At 42.7% G+C, this 23262-nt stretch overlaps 1 protein-coding gene across 3 annotated transcripts in view; it reads left to right on the forward strand.

Moving 5' to 3' along the window:
• LOX (lysyl oxidase) overlaps window positions 1-23262 on the forward strand; it is a 55354-nt gene that overhangs the window by 8000 nt on the left and 24092 nt on the right. For 2 of the 3 annotated variants that reach the window (XM_083151592.1, XM_083151593.1), the window contains exon 2: window positions 9441-9549. In XM_083151592.1, coding sequence (XP_083007718.1) covers window positions 9441-9549 — 109 coding nt within the window. Of the gene's footprint in view, window positions 1-3859; window positions 4521-9440; window positions 9550-23262 lie in introns of those variants that run through there. The other variant, XM_083151594.1, reaches the window with a different exon arrangement.

Genomic DNA, 23262 nt, shown 5'->3' on the forward strand with positions numbered 1-23262 from the left:
TTAATTATATTTCTACCAATAAATAGTAGTTACTAACCAGATCTCTATGTTGCTGTTGAGAAAATGACAATCACCCCTACCACGCAAGCTCGCTGCCTAGGTGTTATACTTGACTCTGAACTTTCCTTTGTTCCCCATATTCAATCTCTCTCGAATTCATGCTACGTGGACCTAAAAAAAATAATCAAAATTCTCCCTTACCTTACATAAGTCACTGCAATAACTCTAATCCATGCTCTCATCACCTCATGCAATGATTATTGCAATAGTCTCCTTATTGGCCTTCCCCAATATAGACTCTCACCACTACAGTCCATCATGAATGCAGCTGCGAGGCTAATCTTCTCTGCCAGACTTTCATCGTTTGTAAACCTAATCGGTCAGTCACTTAATTGGTTACCTGTATTCTATCATCTTCAATACAAAATTATTTTACTCACACACAAAGCCATAAACCAAAGTACACCAACCTACATATCTTCTCTTTTTTCAAAATATCTTCCTACCCGACCTTTTCACTCCTCACAAGATCTACATCTCTCATCCACACTCATTACTCACTCCATTCCCGATCTTTACTCGGGCTGCACCCACTCTGTGGAATGCTCTCTCACGCACAATAAGACTCTCCTCCAGTCTCCAAACCTACAAGCGTTTCCTGAAAACTCACCTCTTCAGGCAAGCTTATCAAATTCCAGAACCAGCCACTTAACCTTCATATACCATTCCTATTCAATCACATCCCCACTGTACAGTCCACACATATCCACTCTCTTTCTTTGTCACATTTTCCATCCTCCTGACCCCTGGCCAAACTGCTGGGTCACCGTATCATACAGCACACCAGGAACCTTTGCATTCTGGTGGAATTAAAGCCCATTTCCCTATAGATTGTAAGCTTGCAAGCAGGGCCATCATATCTTTGACTGTCTGTCAATACCCAGTTTGTTGTATTACTGTTTCCTATTGTAAAGCGCAACGGAATATGCTGCGCTATATAAGAAACGGTTAATAAATAAATAAATATTATGTGCCAAATGGATGTGGCAACGTACACATCCATGTGCATGCGGGGGTTGGACATACGCAAGGTGGTGGGGGCGGGTGTTCTTTTGCCTGGCAGGTTGCACTTGAGCGCTTGGTAAGTAGCAAATTTCAATGCTTACCGAGCCAACCTGAATCACCACCTCCCCCCCCCCCCAAGCTTCTACCAATCTTATTATAATCCTGTCCACTAATTCCGGTCTCTAGCAACACCATACTGCCCATTATTTGTTAAAGTGACCCTCCGACCAGTAATTAATTTTGATGGTCTCGACTCTCCTAACTACCCATGCCAAGCTACTTGCCCTGCTTCCTCCTCACTATTAAATAATTGTGTTGTTTAGATCCAAATTGATTTCTAAAGTATCTGGAAAACAGTTACAAATATAATGCTACAGCATGCACCTGTGCTATTAACAGGCCATTGGCTATAGTTCATTTTGACTCAAAGATTTTTCTTGCAAAAGTTAGCATACATGGGCTCAAATTTGCTGGATTGCTCAGCTCCCTGGGTGCTTACGGTGCGTACACACCGGGGAGATATATTGCTCAGTGTCTCCTTTTCGGGTGCCGTCGGGATCCCGACAGTCATTTACCCGACGCCGGGATCCCGACTGTCAAAACGCCGACAGCCGGGTGCCCGATGGCCACCCGCTATTTTCCCTCATGGGGGTCCACGACCCCCTTAGAGAGAGAATAGAATAGGTGGCTCGCGTAGCGAGCCACCGTGCCCGCAAGGGGCTTTTTTGCGCTCGCCATGCTGCCTGACTCCGGGCAGTCGGGATCCCGACGTCGGGATAATGACTGTCGGGATCCCGACTGTCGGAGTCACATACCACACCCCTCCTTTTCGTCAGCGACCATAGATGGTCGCTGATGAAAGGGAACCTCTGCCGGCGGTGCCACAGAGGTAATCAGCTGGTCGCAGGAGCATGCTCCTGTGACCAGCGATTAGAACGGGGCTGAAAACTGGTGCACGCACCCGGCGATTTATCGCTGGGGCACACTCCCATCACTGGCAATATGGTCACCAGCGACCATATTTCCAGCGATTATAGCCCATATCGCTGCCGTGTGTACATGGCTTTAGGGTTGAACATAGAACATACTCTCTTCACCAGGGAAAAGGCTTTATAAAGAAACTGCCAATTCAAACCTAAGGACTATATATACCATCTGATTTGCAGAACAGTCTATAGTGAAACTAGGGAGGAGAGAGCAACACAGGTGTTAGTATTATAGCACAGACACCACATGATCGGACCCTAGAACGGCAAATAAGTTATGTACTGTAAGTTCTAAAACACTGCATTTATTTATTTATAGTTTGTTATACTGTATAGCGCAGCAGATTCAGTTGAGCTTTACAGTTGTAGACCTGCTGCAAGCTTACAATCTATAGGGACTCAGGAGGGAAACACAAGGACATAGCAGTTCCGCAAAGTTGCAAGTCAAGAAGGGAAGCTATATAATACATAAGTGCCTCAGAGGGATATATGTGTGTGGTACCTAAATATGATAGGCTTGCCTTGTTTTCAGGGAACGCTCGAAAGTTTGGAGGCTAGTGGAGAGTCTTATTGTGTGTGGAAGGGCATTCCATAGGATGGGAGCAGCCCGATGAAAGTTTATGGTGCATAAACCTTAACATAAACCTTAACAACAGTGAAGCACAATATATACTTACAAAGACAGACTTATATATAAGTATGTCTTTGTAGGTTTATATTGTGCTTCACTGTTGTTAAGGTTTATGCACGTCAGCGTGCATTGTTATGCGGGTTATCATGACGACCGGGGCCTGCCCCGATGATGTGACGGGACATTGCCGTCTGCGTGATGACGCACTTGGCGTGCGCCACATGCACAGACGCTGCAGCGGTTCTCTGATGTCGCCACAGGTGGATGCCAAGGGTGGGTGTGGGCTACACCGTGATGTGTATAAATATGCATTTATTTGTATTTGTTATTTGATGTATCCTGATGAAGAACCATCAATAAAAGGTTCGAAACATTGATCAACTTTCAACTGCCTACAGAAGTTTTCGTCTTTGGAGAGTGCCGCCGTCTGGTCTTATATATATATATATATATATATATATATATATAAATATATATATATATCACACACAGTATATACACTAAGACATGTACACTTTTCTTGCAGTATGGTTCCAGGCAGATATGCATCGTCTCCCCATGATTAATCCCAGTATGACCTGTTTGTAGTTAGCTGTTCTCACCTTTGGATCTGGAGATGGGCCCCTCACTGTGTGCATTCTGCACTCTTACTATGCGTGCGGGTGTGTGTGCTCAGCCGTATAGGCAGATCTGGAAGATATGTCAAGTCACACATTCTCGGTCTGTAATCTGAATAAATAACATGAGGGCAGTTAGCCAGAAAACTTTTTTTATGTTTAAAAAGCCATGGAAAGTTTAAACCCCTCATCCACACTTAGCAGACCACTCCTAGAAAATAATGAAGAACTGTGTTTCCTATTTACATTACAGGACTGTGCTGATTGCAGTACAGATCCATGTATTCCACTTTACTGGCACTTGCTTTCTCTATAAACTTCTTGTTTAAAGGGGTGGTCTGGTAACCTTACTCCAATCCCCTTCCCCTTTTCTTATAACTAGCACCAGCAAAATATTAGAAATATGAGAGCTCTCCCTTCTCCCTTTCAGCCTACACTTTTACTACTACCTAATATATATACAGATGACAGGTCTCCTCTCTGATCTTTCACATTTCAACTCTTCTATCTCCTTTCATATGCTGCAATATTCAAGCATTGGATAATATTTTATTATCAACATGGTTTGCTCGCTTGGTGGTATGCTCTTCCTGCAGCTCCTTGTATACTTGTATTGTACTTTTGAAGGGAGCTGTCAAACCCACATAAATCCCAATGGTCGTAGTGCTTTTTGGAGACATAGGATACAATGGCAAACCAGTGGGAAGGTTCACAGACTGCTCAGTCAAGGTTCTCAGTACCAGGTTCCAAGGAGGAAAGAATCTGTGAGTAGCGCACACAGCAGTTCCATGCTTTTACTCAGCACTAGAAATCACACTAACATTCCCCTCTCACACACTGGAAGTTCACAGTCTTATAATCCTGATAGCAATTCATATAGGGGCTTACAACATACAAACACGCAAAGTCCAAGGGCTGGCCAGCATTGGTTCCAGGCATCAAGACTAAGGAACCCTGGAGATGGTGCTACAGGAAGACAAAGGCACAGAGAAGATGGCAGTACAGAAAGACAACAAAGTACACTTCATCCAATGCATGGCCAACAATCCCAGAATGCAACTACAAGCAGCAGAGCTGGCACAGAGACAATGCAAGCGGATGATCCATACAACCCCTATAAATACAGTGACGAAACCTATTACAACAATTTTGATACCTATGAAAGAAGAAGAGCAACCCAAAGACAGAGACCAGGCTACGGTACACGGTACTTCCAGTATGGTAAGTATGGATAGATCCGGTATGTCAGTATCACTTACTGTACTTAATAGCTATGGCAAGATCACTTGCTTAACTTGTCTTCTACCATGTAGAAATAGAATTTAGAAGTACAGTAAGAAGATTAAGCCTATAGAAATCTATATAGCTGTTCACATAGGTGTAACCTGCTTAAGTAAAAAAATAATGTTTTTAAATGGATAGTTACAGTTTATTATAGAAAATATACACCTGTTGTATGTATCTATTGCATAATAACGTGACAATATATTACTGTGTAACACGCTCAAAAGAGTATATACATAATATACTGTAGGAAAGTAGTAGTAGTAGTAGTACGTTTATACAATTACAATTATAAACCTTTTCAAACATTTTTAGGCTTCATGCAGTTGCGATGAGCAAGTTTAGAATTAGCCTGTGCACAGCAACTCCTAAACTAATATGTACACACATTTTTATTTTAGTTATGTTATGGTAAGAAAATATTGTACTTCCTCATCTTTGCGGCCACCGCTTATGCCAGTTACGTTAGCCACTATTCTGAACGATTCACACCACCACCCTGTGTCCACACCACCCTTCTGTGTCCACGCCGCCATCTATTACCTTTAGTAATGTTGTGGTGAGCGAAGCGGAGTGTAGCGAGCCACCGAGGGGACAGTTACGCTACGTAAGGTCCGTAGTGTAAGCGGTGGCCGCAAAGATGAGGAAGTACCGAAAATATTATTGTATTTTATCATTAGCTATATTTTCTACACTGAATGGTTATTTTACAAATGAAAAGTACAGGTAGGTATTAATATAACCGGATTTATTCACAACATGGCACTGCACTTTCATCATGGTGACAATTAGACAAATGACTAAATGACAAGGCAAAATCTACCAGAAAATAATGAAAAACTCAGTTGTGTATTATTTTTCATGGGAAACTGGCTTTTGTATCCTGTGGGAATGTCCATGCTTTCTCAGGCAACAAATACATGCAGTTATTTAAGCACCTTTATTATTTTGTGACCTTGTTCTAGTAAAGTTAATTACAGATCATTTTTTTTGTCTATTGTCTGACGCAACAAAAAGTTACAGTTGTAATGTCTTAAATTTGTGTAGTTCAATATCACTAGATATAGAATAATTATTGTTATTAAACACTCTGAAGTATATATATTACAACAAAACACTAATTTATTGGCATATGTGCTTTAAAAAAGCCTGTGGGGATAATAAAGCTGAGTTGGAAATACATAGTAATCTACATCGTTAAAGAATATTCTAAAATATTGTAACATCCCTGTATAAAGTACTCTATGGAGAATAATCATGTATGCCACCAATGCTGTAATAAAGTGTGTTTAACACTAATGACATTTAATATCAGGGACGTGCAGTCAGGGGAGGCAGTGCCTCCCCTGTCATAATGATGTGAATAATAAAAAGAAGATATTTATATATCTTTTTTTATTATTTTCATCATTTCTACCTCTCCCCCTGCCTCCTACCATCTTACACTGCTGCATGTGAGGGTGGGAGGCAGCGGGAGAGGTGCCTCCTGCTGTTAACATTAAAACACCGGGCAGCAGGGGGGGGCGGGTAGGGGAGGGCAGGGTGCAGCAATGGGCTGTAAAAGCCCATTGAAAATGAATGGGGAAGCGGAACTCATACTGGTACCGCAATGACAGGGGCACCAGTATGAATGCACGCCCCCAGATGTGATTGGGTCAGCGGATCCAGTGATGGATCCGCTGTCCAATCACACACATGCAGGGCCCACCTGCATAGGATGCAGCAGCGCGACAGCGTGGAGTCCGGCGCCGCTGTCACCGCCGGGGAGAGGTGAGTCCGCCGGGGGAGGGGGGCGCATGTACGCCCTGCTGCCTGTGCCCGGCCGCTGCATATACCATATAGCATGGTATGCGGGCGAGCGAGCGAGGGGGGGGGGTCCCGTGCGGGGAGATCAGTGCCTCCCCAGGCAATGACCTCACCGCACGTCACTGTTTAATATAGTTATATCACCATGGAATTCTGTGCACTTTCAAGTTCTGACATGTTAAGAAGAATGCAACAAATGAATTGAGCTACATAAAGAAATGTGCCATGCAATATAGGGAAATAATGTAAAGATGTGAGATTTTTCTGTCAATGCTTTATTTATTTGAGTGCCAAGTGATTTTGTCAAAATAGTTGTTTGTGGTGTGACCTGTAATATTTACCTCATATAAGAAATATAATCTTTTTTTTTTACACAACATTTTGAACTTGAATTTATGTAACAAATGTGAGCAACGCTGGCATTTTTTGTGGATATTTTGCACATCTGTCACAGATAGGTTAGCACTCAAAGGGTTAATGTATATGCGCATTACTTTGATCGTACAGTTCATTGGCGAATTTACAGAAAGCAGATACTGTTATTTTATCAGTAGGGAATTGTCAGTGTATCAGATTGTGTTTTAGAGGGACTAGAGAACTTAAATACTTTGTCTACAGCACATCTGGAAGAGAATTGTTATTAGAAGTTCTGTATACAGTAGCTACTGTTCTGCTATATCCTTGAGCTAAATGGTGAAACTTGTATATATTCTGTATCTGTCATTGTGTGATACCCATTGCTCAGGATACAGTTGTAGGACGGCAGCAATTCCTAACTCAGTTTACACCTAGCAGAGAGGCAAGGGTTTCCAACCAGGCAGAGACAATGGCAGACAAAACTTATACAAAAGCATTCAAAATGTTATTAAAATTGTGAGGCAGCATACTTTAAATCTGATCTGTAGAAAATGGCATCTATTGTACAGGACATGATGCACCATGCTATGGGCCTGATTCAGAGGTGAACACAATATCTATTTTTTACAAATGGCTGATGATTTTTCTACTATGCATGAATCTGAGTCGCACTTTGCATGTGCCACGATGAATGTCAGTCTGCGATTGCAATCCCAAATGCAGTTGTAAAGGTTCTGGTGTCTTATGGAGCCCACACACGCACCGATCCCAGTGTGCGTTGTGGGCTTAACTAGCACACATAGCATCGCATCGTGATGCTATGCTAGAAAAAGCTAGTACAAAAAGTATGTGCAGCACATACTTTTTGTACTGTACGATGAGGTGCCGCGGGAGCGCGCACCCCATCGTACAGCATCACACCGCCGGCAACGGTGCGTGTGTGGGCGCCTTTAGTTCAGATGACTGATCTGCTCAGATCTTCAACGATGCAACCAATTTACGTCTGTTTCTGATCTGACTTGCTGACAGTGGGCATACAGTACAGATCCTACAATATTTGCATATGTTCACACATTTACCGCTTCCGTGATGACATTAGAAATTGGATTTGCATGCATGTCTGAATCAGACCCAAAAGTATACTGTATGTCTGATCTGTAGAAAAGGGCATCTACAGGGTATTTTACAGGATGTTATGCACCACACTATGTATATGATCTGCATGGCTTCCACTTCATCTGTGGTGGGCAATTCTCCTCATACAAGAGGTTTCCAAGCGGCTTTCAGCATCTGATAATTCCACTTTTATTAGGGGGGGAAGGGATATAATTACTGTTACAATGTAGCATAATATGAATTAGTTGATGTGTCATATTATAATCTGATGTGTTGCCACTATACTGTGGCCTAATATGAGCTCACTACAATGCGGTATAATTCTGCTCAGCGCGTTTCAATGGAGCTTTTGCTTTGGGCTCTGGCAGACCAGGCACATGGCTCAGCATCAGCATACCAAGCAATGCCTGTCGCGTGAACATAATTATAGGACGTTACATTAAGAATTATTATTAATAAGCAGATAAGCAAATATCATCATTGCATCACTAATGCATGGGTTCCTCTGCTGATTTAAATGAATGTCACCAGAATTGGGCCTCCAAGTCATTATGCAAAATATGTGGAATAATTTGTTGTCAATCAAAGGAAACTCAGATATTAGAATTCATGTACTGTACGTCTATTATAATGGCAGACATATGGTATATCAAAGGTGAGGATGCTGGCGGTCAAACAACCATCCCTGGCATCCCGATAAGGAGAATCCTGAATGGAACTCTATAAATGTCCTAACCCTCTACCCCTACCACCCTAACCCTTCCAGCTGCCTAATCCTAATCCCCATACCCCACCACCTAAACCTTGCCCTGCACCCGAACCCTAAACCCCCCTTCTATGTGCCTAAACCTAACCCCACCTCCCCATGTCCTAACTCTAACCTTCCCCTCCACATAGCCTATCCCTAAGCCTGCCCAACAGTGCCTAAACCGAACCCCCCCCCTCCCCCCTCCTGGGATGCACTCTAGTGCTCCCCGCATAATTACCAGTTGTGACGCTTGCTGTTAGTATTCTGCCAGCGCCATCTTGATCCTTTCAAGGTTCCTGTGCCCATCTTCTGGTGGCAGTAGGGATTCTGGCATCGGTATATTGAACACTGGATTTCTGACTGCCAGGGTGCTGATCGTATCCGATTATAATTTACAACTGGTTAAATGTATATCATATCCAAATTGGTCTCTATGCGATGTGTAGAATCTAGTAGTAATAACATGGAGCTTTGGGCCTGTTTCTGTGTTGCTAACTTGTTAGCAAAGCAAAAAAGCATACAACTAGGCAAAAACCATATTGCACTGCAGGTGGGGCAATTGTAAGATGTGCACAGAGAGTTAGACTTGGGTGGGGTGCTTTCAATCTGAAATCTAAGTTGCAGTGTAAAGAAGAACAGCCAGTATATACCCTGCACAGAAAAAATATAACCCACTCCAGTGCAACATGGTTTTTCCTACTGTTGTGCTTTTTTGCTTTTGCTAACAAAGCTGAATCAGTCCTCTGTGGTGCATTTGATGAAGCCTGTTTTGATGTCATCTACTGTACTTCAGCAATATTTTATTAATTTATCTTCTTTACTATCTTCAGGTCTTCCAGACTTGGTTCCAGATCCCTACTATATCCAGGCATCTATTTATGTGCAGAAGATGTCTATGTACAGCCTGAGGTGTGCTGCGGAGGAGAACTGCTTGGCAAGGTAAGTCTAACTTTGTTTCCCATATGTACAGCGCAGTGTCTTTTAAAATAAAAATGTAAAAGATTTTCTGCAACATTACAGGCAAGTGCCACACTCCCATTGTCACTCTGACATTGAGAAGCAACCGCCAATAACCTCACACAGAAGAAACTGCTGTCTGTGTGCACTGTACAAGTCAATAAAAAAAAAAAAAACTGGATATCACCCAATTAGAGGGGTATTCAATTAAGTGCCAAAAAACAGCACTAATTTGCTCCCATGGGTGGAATTAGGGGGGGCACCCGGGCACGTGCCCCCCCTGTCATATAGTAATTTTTTTTCTTGACTTTTTTTTCTATTTATAAAGATCAGGGAAGCCGGGGCCGGGCACAGCAGCAGTCTGCGTTAGCGGGCTGCTGCAGTTCAGGCCTAATAATATGTTGATGGGCCCGGCCGCTGGGATTCTCCGCTTCCTTTTAGGACGCCGGCCTGTGTGCATGACATCATAATGCTGCACCGCCCATCCGCCCGTGTATCGGCCGCAAAGGGAAGAGCGGACAGCACCAGGAGGAAATGGTGGCTGCAGCCCTGTTAAAGGGGAGAGGCAGGAGCTGGGAGCCAGGAGCCGCAGAAGTGCGCAGTGAGTGACCGTAAGGAGGTCGGTATGGATGAAGATGAATGCTACATTATCTTATGGGGAGAGCTCAGCTGCAAGTTTTATTTGGAGAGCAGAGCTCCCTGCCTGCAATCATTCATGCGACATGTCTGTCTGCAACCTTGAAGACTAGGAGGTGTAGTGTGCATTATGGCATGTGCCATAAGGTGTAGGAGTGTGACATAATGTGTAGTAACTAAACGCTACTGAGAGAATGTGGGTTATTTTTAGATACATTTTGTTTTTATTTCCATTTAAATGACATTGTCAGAAATATAAATCCCTGCATTGTAATGCAATATATGATACAGGGTTGTCATGTTTAATTTAAGCTTATTAGATATATATCGAAAACAGCCATGAATTGCCAAAAAATGGCCATCAATTTGGCAATCCAAGGGTGTTTCCGACAAAACATATCCGACTTTAGAAAAGTCGGATCTGACAGCCTTTAATGCTGTTAAATCTCTAACATAAATGTAATCTTTATGGAGGTGGATGAGATGCAATTTTAAATCCAATGGCCAAAGCCACCAATAATTAGTGCTACCGAAAACCACTGTTTAGTAAATATACCATTAATGCCATGAGGCCCCATAAAAATACTCTATAAGGTATATGTAATAGTCTGCAAGTTTTTTGCGATTTCATGATATACGTACTGTATATATTTGAAGTGACAATAATGTAAAGCAAAACCTATAAAATGGCCTAAGAGTTAAATATAGCAGAGGTTTGAAAGTCAACATGGCCGTTGGGCCACTTCCTGAATACAATGTTTGTGATATGATGGAACGTACTGTACATCTATATACCCTTTTCAAACACAAAAACATACATTTAATAGCATGAGAAACAACCACGGTGGCCTCTGAGACACTTCCTAAATACAAAGTGGATGTGTGGTTCAACTTCTGCCAACCCCAACACAGCATACTTATGCACAACCTGTTGATCGGGGTACCCTCGGTAAAGGATCACTGGGTTCTTCTTTGGTTTAGAGTAATTCTGGGCAATGTACTGTAGCCTTTGGACTAGACCACTCCTCATCATTTTAATATTGTATTTCCTTTTTGAGAAATGGATAGTTGAGTAAGCAAAGCATGTTCTAAGTAACCAGGCTAACTAGATCCAGTACATTGATTGGTCAAATATTAGCTTTTTGACAGATTTTATTTGAAAATGGACCTATGTTTCAAATTGTATTTAATGGAATTATTACTATAAAATATGAATAGTTCCGACACAATCTTATTGTGTATATTATTTATGTCATTCATAATGTTTGTTGCATCAAATTGTTTGGCATAGACTGCACATTTGAAAAGTGCTGGAAGACATAGAGTATGGTACATTACTTACAAATATATAGTGTAAAGGTGTATTAGGACATCAATATCATAACTTTAAAATGAACTTTTTTAATTAGGCCAATAAAATGTATTCAGATTGTTTGTAGACAGGGAATATTTTAAAATATTTAACTTTTTAGCAAATCCAACATTTCCAAGTGTGTCTAGATAACATGAATGGATACATAAAAAATGAAACAAACATTAAATATAACAGGATAAGCTTTGTGCATTGCACTTATTGAAACGGTGCCACGGATATGTTTACAGCCAATTCATTTAATTAATTAATGGGTTTATCCACAAGAAGAACAATTTTAAGGAAAAGGGGATCAGGGAGAACTGGCTCCAGTAGTTACAAAGCTATTTTATACCTTAACCATGCATATCAGACCTAGCCAGCAGGCTACATGTAATTGTATAGAAGAAATATGTCATTGTAATTCCTGGAGAAGGCTAGACATGCTATGGGGGAAAATACCACATTGCTGGAAAACGTCTACAAATGAGTATGAAATGCGATAAAATAAACAGCGACTAGCCATGATGTGAAGTACTGCAGGATCGGGCTCTGCGGAAGAATGTGTCGGAAGCCCTCCAAGTACTATTTCATCATCACTATTCCCTGTAGTCCTGGCTCAGCTGGAGCTTAGAACAGACTGTCTGCTTTCATTCTTAAGCTCATGAATGTGAACAATGTTTATTTACAGTATAATGTGTATTTTACTATAAGTGCATTTCCCTCCATATGATGTGACATCACAGGGTTCATGTCTGGGAGGATCACACGCGTATGCACTACGCAGTCACATAGCAGTAGAGGTGAGCTGTGGCACTATTTGGATTCTAACTCACTCGACTCCAGTATGTCTGAAAAATAATTACATAACCATATTTCTTTTGGCAACATTTCCTCTAGCAAGAATGTAGAGCAACTGATAAACCAGCCCACCCTTTACTGCAATTCTATGTAATGTGACGTTCAATACAGAGTCAGTGAGTTCTCTGATGTTTGGTGTAGGCCTACATATTTGTTGGGCTGCCTAGACACTGGAGGATTTGATTAGTCTGCTTTACAATTTGTTCTGATAAAGGACACTAGAGGAAAGTCTTATTGTTCATTGGAGGGCATTTCATGGAGAGGGTGCAGTCTTAAAAAAGGGCAGGGTAGTTGCTAAATCCTAGTGGGCTAAAAGACCTTTCACAACCAAGGGAAGTGACACTATCCATTCCACCAACTGTTACCTTTAGTATCCAGGTGGCAAGGGAAGCAAGCCACCATGCCCAAATCTTGGCAAGTGAAGAGAGCCTGGGTTCCCTTCTTTGTACTTTGCTCCTACCGATGTGCAGCCGTGACACATGACAGGCCCTTTCTCCCATTAAGAAACAGAAATAACCAAAAGGGCAGAGGTCGATGGAGATATTTTGAGATACTGTAAGCAAAGAGATATTTATGTTTCAGAGGTTTTACCACATATTTAAATTGTCATGTTCTGCCCGTAGAGTACTCATCATTTTCATGGAGGAGGCTGTATATATATTAAGTATGTTGTACAAACAGTTTAGGGCAGGCATTCCCAACCACGGTCCTCAAGGCACACCAACAGCGTCGGTTTTGTAGATATCCAGGCTTGAGCACAGATGACTTACTTAATATATGAGGGATTCTGATTAAACCATCTGTGCTGAAGCCTGGAAATCCCTAAAACCTGCACTGTTGGTGTGCCTTGAGGACCGTGGTTGGGAAAACCTGGTTTAGGGCGTTTTGGTTAGCAGGAAGGCTACATAGGCTAAGAGAGATCCAGCGCCAATGGATGTAGAAAACCTATGCAATAATATTTCCGTTACACTTTTTAAAGTATATAGTGACAAGTAGTAAATGTATGAGTAAGTATGTGCTGTAGAGCGAGAATAGTGCAGAGAGGTGCTGACTGATGCCAATTGTCAGATAGTTATTTAGTTCAACCATAAAAGAAGATGCTGAGCTGGTTCCATGTACATGTGCATGTGCTCACTGTACTAAAAGACACTACAAATGCTGTATAAAGTATGTAAACATAATCCAGTAGAAAATAGCTTTGTAACTATAATATACAGGGCCGGCGCCACCACTAGGCAAGTCTAGGCATTTGCCTAGGGCGCCGGCCACTGGAGGGCAGCATTTCGCCCCCCCATGCCACGGGGTACCTGTTGTGCCGTCTGGGGAGGAAGGGGTGTCTATTCCGGGATCTGACAGGAGCCTGCGCGGGTACCTGTCCTGCGACGCTTTGTGTATAAACCTGGCGGCGGCGGGGGTCCCTGCAGTGAATAATAAATAACTAGCACTATGCGGCGGCGCGGGAAGCGCTTCTATTTTGAAAACACTGTCCGCACGCTGATTCAGCCAATCAGCGTGCGGCCAGTGTTTTCAAAACAGATGCGCTTCCCGCCCGACCGCCGGATAGAGCTAGTTATTATTCACTGCAGGGACCCCCGCCGCCGCCAGAATTATACACAAAGCGTCGCAGGACAGGTACCCGCGCAGGCTCCTGTCAGATCCCGGAATAGACACCCCTTCCTCCCCAGAAGGCGCAACAGGTACCCCCCCCCCACACACACACAAACACCATGGCACTGGGACGCCCCCACCCCGACTCGCCTGGGGCGCTCTGGTGCCTTGCACCGGCCCTGATAATATAGCCAGTTCTCCCTGACCTCCTTTTCCTCAAAATTGTTCTTCTTATGGATAAAATATTAATGAATACAATGAATTAGCTGTAAACATATCAGTGGAATCATTTAAATAAATGTAATGCACATATTTATGCTTATTCTGTTATATTTAAAGTTTTTTTAAATGTTCATTTATCAATACATGTTATCTAGATAAATGTATTTCTGACATGAATCTTTTTTTTTTTTTAATATTCCCTGTTTACAAACAAATTGAATGAGTTTTATTGGAATATTAAAAAAGTTAATTTTGCTTTATATATCGATGTCTAAATACGCCTTTACGCTATATATTTTTAAGTAATGTACCAAATGTCTTCCATCACTTCTAGAATTTGCTTTTTTGCTGCGCCTGTTACCAACTCCTGGTTTGATGTTTGTTCTGTTAAAGCCGCCTTCAATATCACCACCACGGAGAATATTATCACATACTTTCCTAACCAGGACCAATAGCTTCACCAGTAGTTGCGTTTTCCATATTCAAGATGGGTTCCCAAACTGGGTGCTGGGGTCAATGTCAAACTAGTGTATTTGACACAGACTCCGAAATTGGCAGCAGCAGGTATCGCTAGGTGTTTACATACCATAATTCTGAAATGGAAGAATTGTAAATTTTATACGCAGTATAGTCATCTGTTGCAATTGTGCTTGGTTTAAGTTGCACTGTGCGTGTGTGCTGTGGCGGTCATGGTGAGGATTTATATGCAAAGTGTTTGTGGGAGATAACAGGAGAAGTGGTGACACAAACACATGTTGGGTGACACAAAGGCATGTTGGGAACGCTTCAGGGGTGTGAATGCAATTACATATTGGAAGCATCTTGATTCCACAGTACATTCTGCATGACCCTAAGTTGCTCAGACGGTTGATGTTTGACCAGTGTACTGTACTTCTGATAGCTGCATTTATGGTTTAAGCGGAAGGTAAATGAAAGATGCCACCAGGGGGCTTCTCCATACAAAACCCTGTTGCTGGGATATTTGCATAGGAATACAAATTTGCAAATAAGTGGTTGCATTATCGGCCATGTCTGAATCAGGCCCATTATGCATATCTCAAGATATCCCCCTGGGAATCAACACCAGACATAATAAGGTGATTAATTAGTTTTAAAATAGCAGCAAACATATAATGGATAAGATTAAAGTGTAGTCACAGTTAAAAGGTCAGGCAAGCAAGCAAAACTACCCAAAGCTAAGATGTGGCCAAAGCACAATAGAGCAAACAGGCTTCTCTGAGAGCAGGAATAGTCACAGACACTTCTTCTATCAATGACAGTGACCCTGAAACTGAAGGAAACCAATGAAAAACACTCCTGCACTCAGTTTCCCTAATCAGAGCAACTGACAATTAAAAATCCGCAGAATAATGACCTAGCTTTCTAATAACTAGTCAACAGCCTAATGGTGCCACTGTCCTCACACTGGACGGCAAAAAATGTGGTAAAAAACTGTTTTCCGGGTTTTTTTTGTATTTTCAAATTCACTAAAGCCTTCCAGCAGGGCTTCATTGCGGGATTACGCCAACCGACAGGGATCCCTCCCAGAATGCCCCGCAGTTGCCGGCTTCTCTGTGCAAGCGCAGTTGGACTTCCTCGTTAAAAATGAGGAATTAGAGGCAGCAGAGGGAATCACAAAGGTCAGCTCTTATTGGGAGAACTGCCCTTTGTATTGCTCATCGCATATTTTAGTACATATGCGATGATCACTGGCGTGATGGGTGGTGTGATGTAGCACCACTGGTTGGTACATCCTGCCCATGGTGAGATGTACGCCAGGTGCGATTTGAGCTATACAATGTGTGCTATGCGATTTGAACTTCAGTGATATGCAATTTGAACTTTATACACTGTGCTATTTGGACCATAGTAGATAAGATATGGACTAGACTACAATATATTATATCAATACGTAAAGTACATATCACATGCGATTCCCTTCACAGGGTGCAATATGAACTAGACACAATGTGATGTAGTACAAAAATAACTGCTTGTACATACTAAACACAGTGCAATTAAATCTAGACACAATGTGATTAAACTAAAAAGTTGAGCACCTTAAAACGCCAGCAGGATGAACCTGGTGACCATTCAGTGAATCACTTCCAGGTGATGGACATAATGATGGCATTTGGGGTAAATAAGACAGACTCCTGTGGTTCCTGCTTGGGTCCGGGGCTACAGGGCTGAAGAGTCTGGGGCCTTGGTCCTGGGTCCAGGGCTAGTCTGGGGCTCCAGGGCTGAAGAGTTCAGGGTCCTGGATCCGAAGAAATCCAGAGGGGTACCCGTGGAAGGAAATCCAACTCACCAAGCTCCTCCTGCGAAGATCTGTCCTCTTCGTTCCAAAGTAGTCCAGGTCTTCAGAAAATAAGAAACGCTGGCTATTCCGGCCGGTACCCAAGATGGACTGAGGAGAGACGCAGAGATGTTTCATCTTCCGTGCTTCTCCCCCGAATGATTCTATTGGCGCCGACTTTCTCACCCTTAGTCCCCCTGGACTATTGCAGAACGAAGAGGACAGATCTTCGCCGGAGGAGCTTTGTGAGTTGGATTTCCTTCCACAGGTACCCCTCTGGATTTCTTCGGATCCAGGACCCCGGACTCTTCAGCCCTGGAGCTTCGGACCCCGTACCAGCCCCGGACCCAGGCCCCGGACTCTACAGCCCTGAAGCCCCGGACCCAGGAGCACCAGACCCCGGACCCAGGGACCTACCGACGGGATCAAGATAGGTAAGTATCAGTATGTGTGGGCTTTGGATGTAATAAAGCTTTTATTTTTCTTGTGTGTCAGTGTGTTTATTTGACTATTTTTCATACTGTGGAACTACAAGTGCCAGTGGGCCCTTTAATGCCCCACATGCTGGGACTTGTGGTTCTCCAAGTCCCAGCTTGTGGGGGAGGCTTGCTGCGACTCATAGTTCCACAGTTAAACAATAGTTTATTCTATTTTTTACACTGAATCAGCCCAGTGGTCACCACTCCAGGGTCACCGGGGACAGCACCAGGCTTCAGCCTGGTCCCCACTCCCCCAGGGCCTCTGGCCAGGCTGACTGGTCAGTAGGGATGAATGCTTTGGCATTTACTTGCACGCCGTTTTTTTTTAATTTTTGCTATTTTTTACACACTGAAGCCATTAGCAGGCGTTTTATGCTAATTAGCGCCCGTATTTTCAATATGGCCGCTTAGTAAATCAGGAACCACCATTCTTTTGAATGGTGATTTCTGTCATATTGTATCGATGGTGTAATCATTCGTATTTGTAAATACAAATACGAATGTCCTATCAATACGAATATGAAAATTCTTATTTTTGGCATAGTAAATGCCAAAAATACGTATACACCAAAAAAAATCGTATTTTCGTATGAAAATACATTTTTTTTTTCCACAAATTTTTCTTAGTAAATTTCCCCCCAAGAGTCTAATGATGTATTTATTTTCAAATGATATGCAACCATTGGCTCTAGAATTGGTGTGGAACTTAAGCAACATGCCCTGCCAACCCCTGGCACATAGCTTGTATTCTGACTCAATAACCAGGCTGTAAATGTAAGGCCTTTAAGACAGTTCATCTGTGTATGTCTATAGTGAACCAGTACTCACACCAGGAGACTTTGTCAGACAGTGTCAACTCAACTGAAGAGGCATGTGTGAAGAATCCAGATGAGGGTTTATTTCAAGCTGATATTCTTGTAATAATGCACAAAAACAGTAGGTGAAAAGATAATAATTTGCCAGAGCTCAACAGGAATCAACTGAAGGTTAAGATGGCAGACATACAATGAGATAGAGATGGGAAGAAGGCAGGGCTAATGACATCAGAGCCCTACAGGAACAAGGAAGGACAATTTTCACAAGATGCAAAGCTTTGCAATAATAACATGACAGTAACTGAACAGCATATAAAGACACATACTTCGTGGGACATGACACTCCCCGTCTGAAATCTTTAGATTTCACGATAATTCAAACATAATAAAGTCATTTGGTGAAGTGCAGAATTGATCTTGAGACCTGTAAACAAAGAGAACCTGCAACAATAACAGATAATTATAAGAAAACATTTAGTCTAAATCTTGTGACTGAAGTCCCAAGTGTCAAACCCATCTTCGGATTGGGGAAGTCGCAACTTGCAAACACTTCCACCAACCCACACTGTAATCCAAATAATTAGGTGTCGATGGTATGATAGCTGGAAGTTTGTAGTAAATTTCTTCCTATGATTAGCTGAATCTAGTAGCCAAGTTCGTCTTTATGTGACATCTTCCTTTGGGAGGAGAAGCACTAATTCACTAATTGGACGGAAGAAAACTCGGACAGAACCTCCTTTGGTCACTTTGACTTCAGCTTTACGAGTCTTTCCATTGTCGCTTGGGATAACCTTGGTGATAAGTCCCATTGGCCAGTCATTGCGATGGGCCTCTTTGTCCTTTAAGAGAACGAGGTCACCGATCTGGAGGTTGGGTTTTGACATCTGCCATTTATGACGACTTTGAAGCATGTGTAGATACTCTGTCTTCCAGGGATACCAAAACACATTGGACAGGTGTTGAACCTGTTTCCACTGGCGCCTGTAGATGTCATTGTGGTCTAAGATTTCAGAAGGAATTAAAGCAGCTCCAGTCTTATTGGATTTTGCTATACGACCATCCACTCTTAGCAATTTGTGACAATCCATTCCTGGGTTCAGTTCAAAGAGTGCACTGTTCTCGGATAGAGTGGCTCCCTTTGTGATCTTATCAATTTCTTGACAGTATACTTCTTGTTGTACACACTGAATGAGAAACTCCTCTGCATGTTCAGGGTCTGCAACTGTTTGTTGTAGATTGTTTGGTAGTTTCACTCTTGGCAGGCGGAAAGGTAAAGGTGTTACCCAGCTGTTGGAATCATCTTGAGTGAAATCTTTGACCATTATCTTGAGAAATTCTTTGTCTTCTCTTGCATATGCTAACTTGTTATCCTCACTTGTTGAATTGAAAACTGTAAGTCCAAGACTGTCATCCCGAGACAGGACTATGTTCGTATTATTGTGATGATCATGCTGTAATTTACTGCTATCCAGCTTCTCTTTCGCCCAGTAATGATGTGGGCATGGCTGAAAGTGAGTGCTGCGACCATTTGGCAAGAGGTTTGTCTTAAATGAGGAAATCTTAGTAGGCGGCTTCATTTTGTCCATACAGACATTGCCTATGATAACCCAACCTAGATCAAGGCGTTGGGCAAACGGAGCATTATTTGGTCCATTTATATGTTGACGCACCTTATGTACTTGGAGAATGTCTCTACCGAGTAGAAGTAAGATCTTTGCATTCTCGTCGAGGTTTGGTATTTCATTGGATATAGACCTTAGGTGAATGTGATGAAGAGCGACCTCTGGTGTGGGAATCTCTTCTCTGTTGGATGGTATCTGGTTACACTCGACAAGTGTGGGTAAGGGTATCTCAAGATTGTCTTTGAGAGATGCTACAACCAGTCCACTGGCTCTTCTTCCAGATTCCTCCGTAATTCCACTACAGGTACCCAAAGTGTAAGGATAAATATCTCCTTCTAATTTTAACAGATCAAAGAGTTCTGGACTTGCGAGTGACTGATTGCTCTGGTCATCCAAGATGGTGTAAACCTTTAGAGTCTTCTCTGGCTGTCCCTTGGGGTATACATTGACTAGACATATCTTTGCACAAGATTTGTCACAAAGACCTTCCCCACAAACTTTAGTGCATGAAGAAGATATAGTAGCGGGACCTGCCGTTTGATCTGTAATCTCCCCGCCATGCCTTGGCATAGGAGGGAGATGTGCGGGTGGTGTAGGATTCAGTTGAGATGGGTGAAGTGCCTGCACGTGGTCCTCACAGTCACATTCTGTGCATTTAATAGCAGTTTTACAGTCCTTAGCAAAATGTTCAGTGGAAGCACAACATCTGTAACATACCCCAAACTTCTTTAGAAGTTCCAGGCGTTCCTGGAGTGGTTTCTTTCTGAAGCCAATGCATTTCTTGAGGGGGTGTGGCTTCTTATGTATGGGACACAGACGATTAGGGTTTTCGATCACCTCACCTTGGTTGCTCTGGTCAGGAGCTGATGTTGGTGTGGAAAGGATTTCTGTCTTATTCACTGACACTGACGCCCTATGGTTCTTGTAGTTAGAACGTGGGCTATCATACTTAGGGGAAAGCGAACCAGGATGATTTGGCTCACTATAGAAGAAGCTTGGGTCATTCTTGGATTCTGCAATGTTCTTGACAAACTCACAGAAGTAGGAAAATGGGGGAAAGGAGACTTGATTTTCCCTTTTGTATCTTGACCCAAGTGTAGTCCACCTTTCTTGAATTCCGTACGGCAGCTTGGAAACTATTGGGTTTACCCCATGAGCTGTGTCCAAGTAACTGAGGCCGGGTAAGTGAGTATCAGCCTTGGCCAGCAGGAGTTCAAAGAGTAGGTCACTGAGCTCTTGAAATTTCTCATTGTCCTTGCCGGATATTTTTGGGAAATTCTGCAGCCGTTTGAACAAAGCATTCTCTATGGCTTCAGGACTTCCAAAGCTCCTTTCTAGCCTTTCCCAGGCAGCAATGAGGCCTGCCGCAGGATTAGCGATGTGGACAGATCTGAGTCGCTTGACACGTTCTGTGGACTGTGGGCCAAGCCATGTAACCAGCAGATCTAGTTCTTCAGCAGCAGTAATGCCAAGGTCACTAATTGCGGTCCTGAAGGCACATTTCCAACCTCTGTAGTTCTCAGGCTGATCATCAAACTTAGTGAGGCCAGTCTTAATAAGTTCACGGCGAACCATGTATCTTGCGAAGTCTGACATGTCTGTTTTCTCTGACTTTGGGCAAGATAATGCTGGCTGCTGAGTAAGGTTGTTCATATTGTTTGTAGTGTTCTGGGTAAGAGACATAGGGAGATATGGTGGTGCATAGGCATTTAGCCTAGGAGCTGGTTGAAAGTCCATAGGTCTCGCTGCATATGAAACTGTGTGGTTACCAGGGATCTGGTGACTTACTGGCATATTGGTTTGCGACCATACATTTGTATATGGAGCTTCTTGAGGCATTGGACCTTGGTGCACTGTGGTGTGTGCATTGTACTGACCTTGGACATGGTTTGTTGAATTATTATCTTTTCACTATTCTGACTCAATAACCAGGCTGTAAATGTAAGGCCTTTAAGACAGTTCATCTGTGTATGTCTATAGTGAACCAGTACTCACACCAGGAGACTTTGTCAGACAGTGTCAACTCAACTGAAGAGGCATGTGTGAAGAATCCAGATGAGGGTTTATTTCAAGCTGATATTCTTGTAATAATGCACAAAAACAGTAGGTGAAAAGATAATAATTTGCCAGAGCTCAACAGGAATCAACTGAAGGTTAAGATGGCAGACATACAATGAGATAGAGATGGGAAGAAGGCAGGGCTAATGACATCAGAGCCCTACAGGAACAAGGAAGGACAATTTTCACAAGATGCAAAGCTTTGCAATAATAACATGACAGTAACTGAACAGCATATAAAGACACATACTTCGTGGGACATGACAGCTTGTCTAAGGCTGATTTATTAACTGTGAAACCTGGCAATTTATCACAACTTACTCATTTCTAGATTATGGTTCAATTGTATTCACTAAGAACTTGGTAGTTGTATATTAAGGTTTTAACAAAGTTGTGTGGGGAATTAGGTCCACACAAGACCAATTACCAACTTAGGAATGGAATGGGAGGGATATTCAAATGGGGCCCAATTCAGAGTTGATGTCTATTGTGCATATTCACAAACCTATAATAATGATTGCACATGGGCGTGAATTGTAGCAGGCATGCGCCAGCCAAAATAGCAGCAAAAATATCTCAAAGCTGCCATTTAGGGTGTTTTCTGGGAAAACATGCTGGCATACCCAGGTGTTTTCAAGGAAGGTGTGTGACGTCAGCGCCGCCCTTTGATTATCCTGTTTTTGTCATAGACAAATCATTCAACGGTGAGTGAATTGCGTATGGATGTGCGACAGGATAGCGGATTGCAAAATCTGTGCAATTCTATTGCAGATTTGGCCAGGCTGGGTTTTCGTTCTGTCTAGGTTGCAGCTGACCATTTGCAGTCATTTACAAATTTGCAGATGCGCGATCAGATCTGAATAAGGCCCATATGGTTCTGTTTCTAGTTGATTCTTATGGCAGTGTTGTACAGGAGCCAGGGACCTTAGGTGAACTATCTAGATATCTAGATCTATAGTGCAATAGAGACCATAGGTTGTGTAAAGGTGAACTAGATGGTAATAGGCAGATCTATGTGGGCAGCAGTAGTGTCATGTGCATTGTGCAAACACTGTGTGACATTGTCAGTTGTATCTATTGGCAACCTTGGGTCATGCGGAGTCACAATACTCGAAGAGCCACTGGATGCATACATTAGGTGTAAATCGGCAATCGGCAAGATATTTATTTACTGTAGATGAGCACAGGGGAGGGTCAAAGATGTCTATGCATTCACAGAACTTCTCTAATTTATTTTAATGGCCCAAAGGCGGAACTACCATTGCTGCAGCAGGTCCCCTGAAGACTGAGGGGACCACTGCTGCACCTATCACCCTCTTCCTGTAACCCCCTGTTTTCCGTATCACAGTTGGTCTCCCCCTGTCTCCCTGTGTTGCATATTGTGAACTTGGTTTGGGGTGAAGGACCCCCTTCTTTACCCCAACCCAAGTTTACAATTACATTTTTGCACCTGGTTTCACCACCCACAAGATGTAATGGCCCATTTATTTCAACTGAGAATGTACTGTAGTACATGACCTGGAAATCCCATTAATAATCTGTGTGTGACCGAGGTTAGTACCTAGGCAACAAGGAGTGAAGGCTGCACATGACAGTGTGCTATCTCCCCTCAGACTGTAAGACCTGCTCTCATAATACAACTTTGTGTTTGCCTCCTCCCCCATCCTTGGGGTCAAAAGAACATGATTGGAACCTTTAAAGTGGAAACTTTTCAACTACAATGATCACAGTATATTGAACGAAA

Source organism: Crinia signifera, chromosome 1, assembly GCF_055691185.1.
Source record: "Crinia signifera chromosome 1, ASM5569118v1, whole genome shotgun sequence".
In the NCBI taxonomy this organism is placed as follows: domain Eukaryota; kingdom Metazoa; phylum Chordata; class Amphibia; order Anura; family Myobatrachidae; genus Crinia; species Crinia signifera.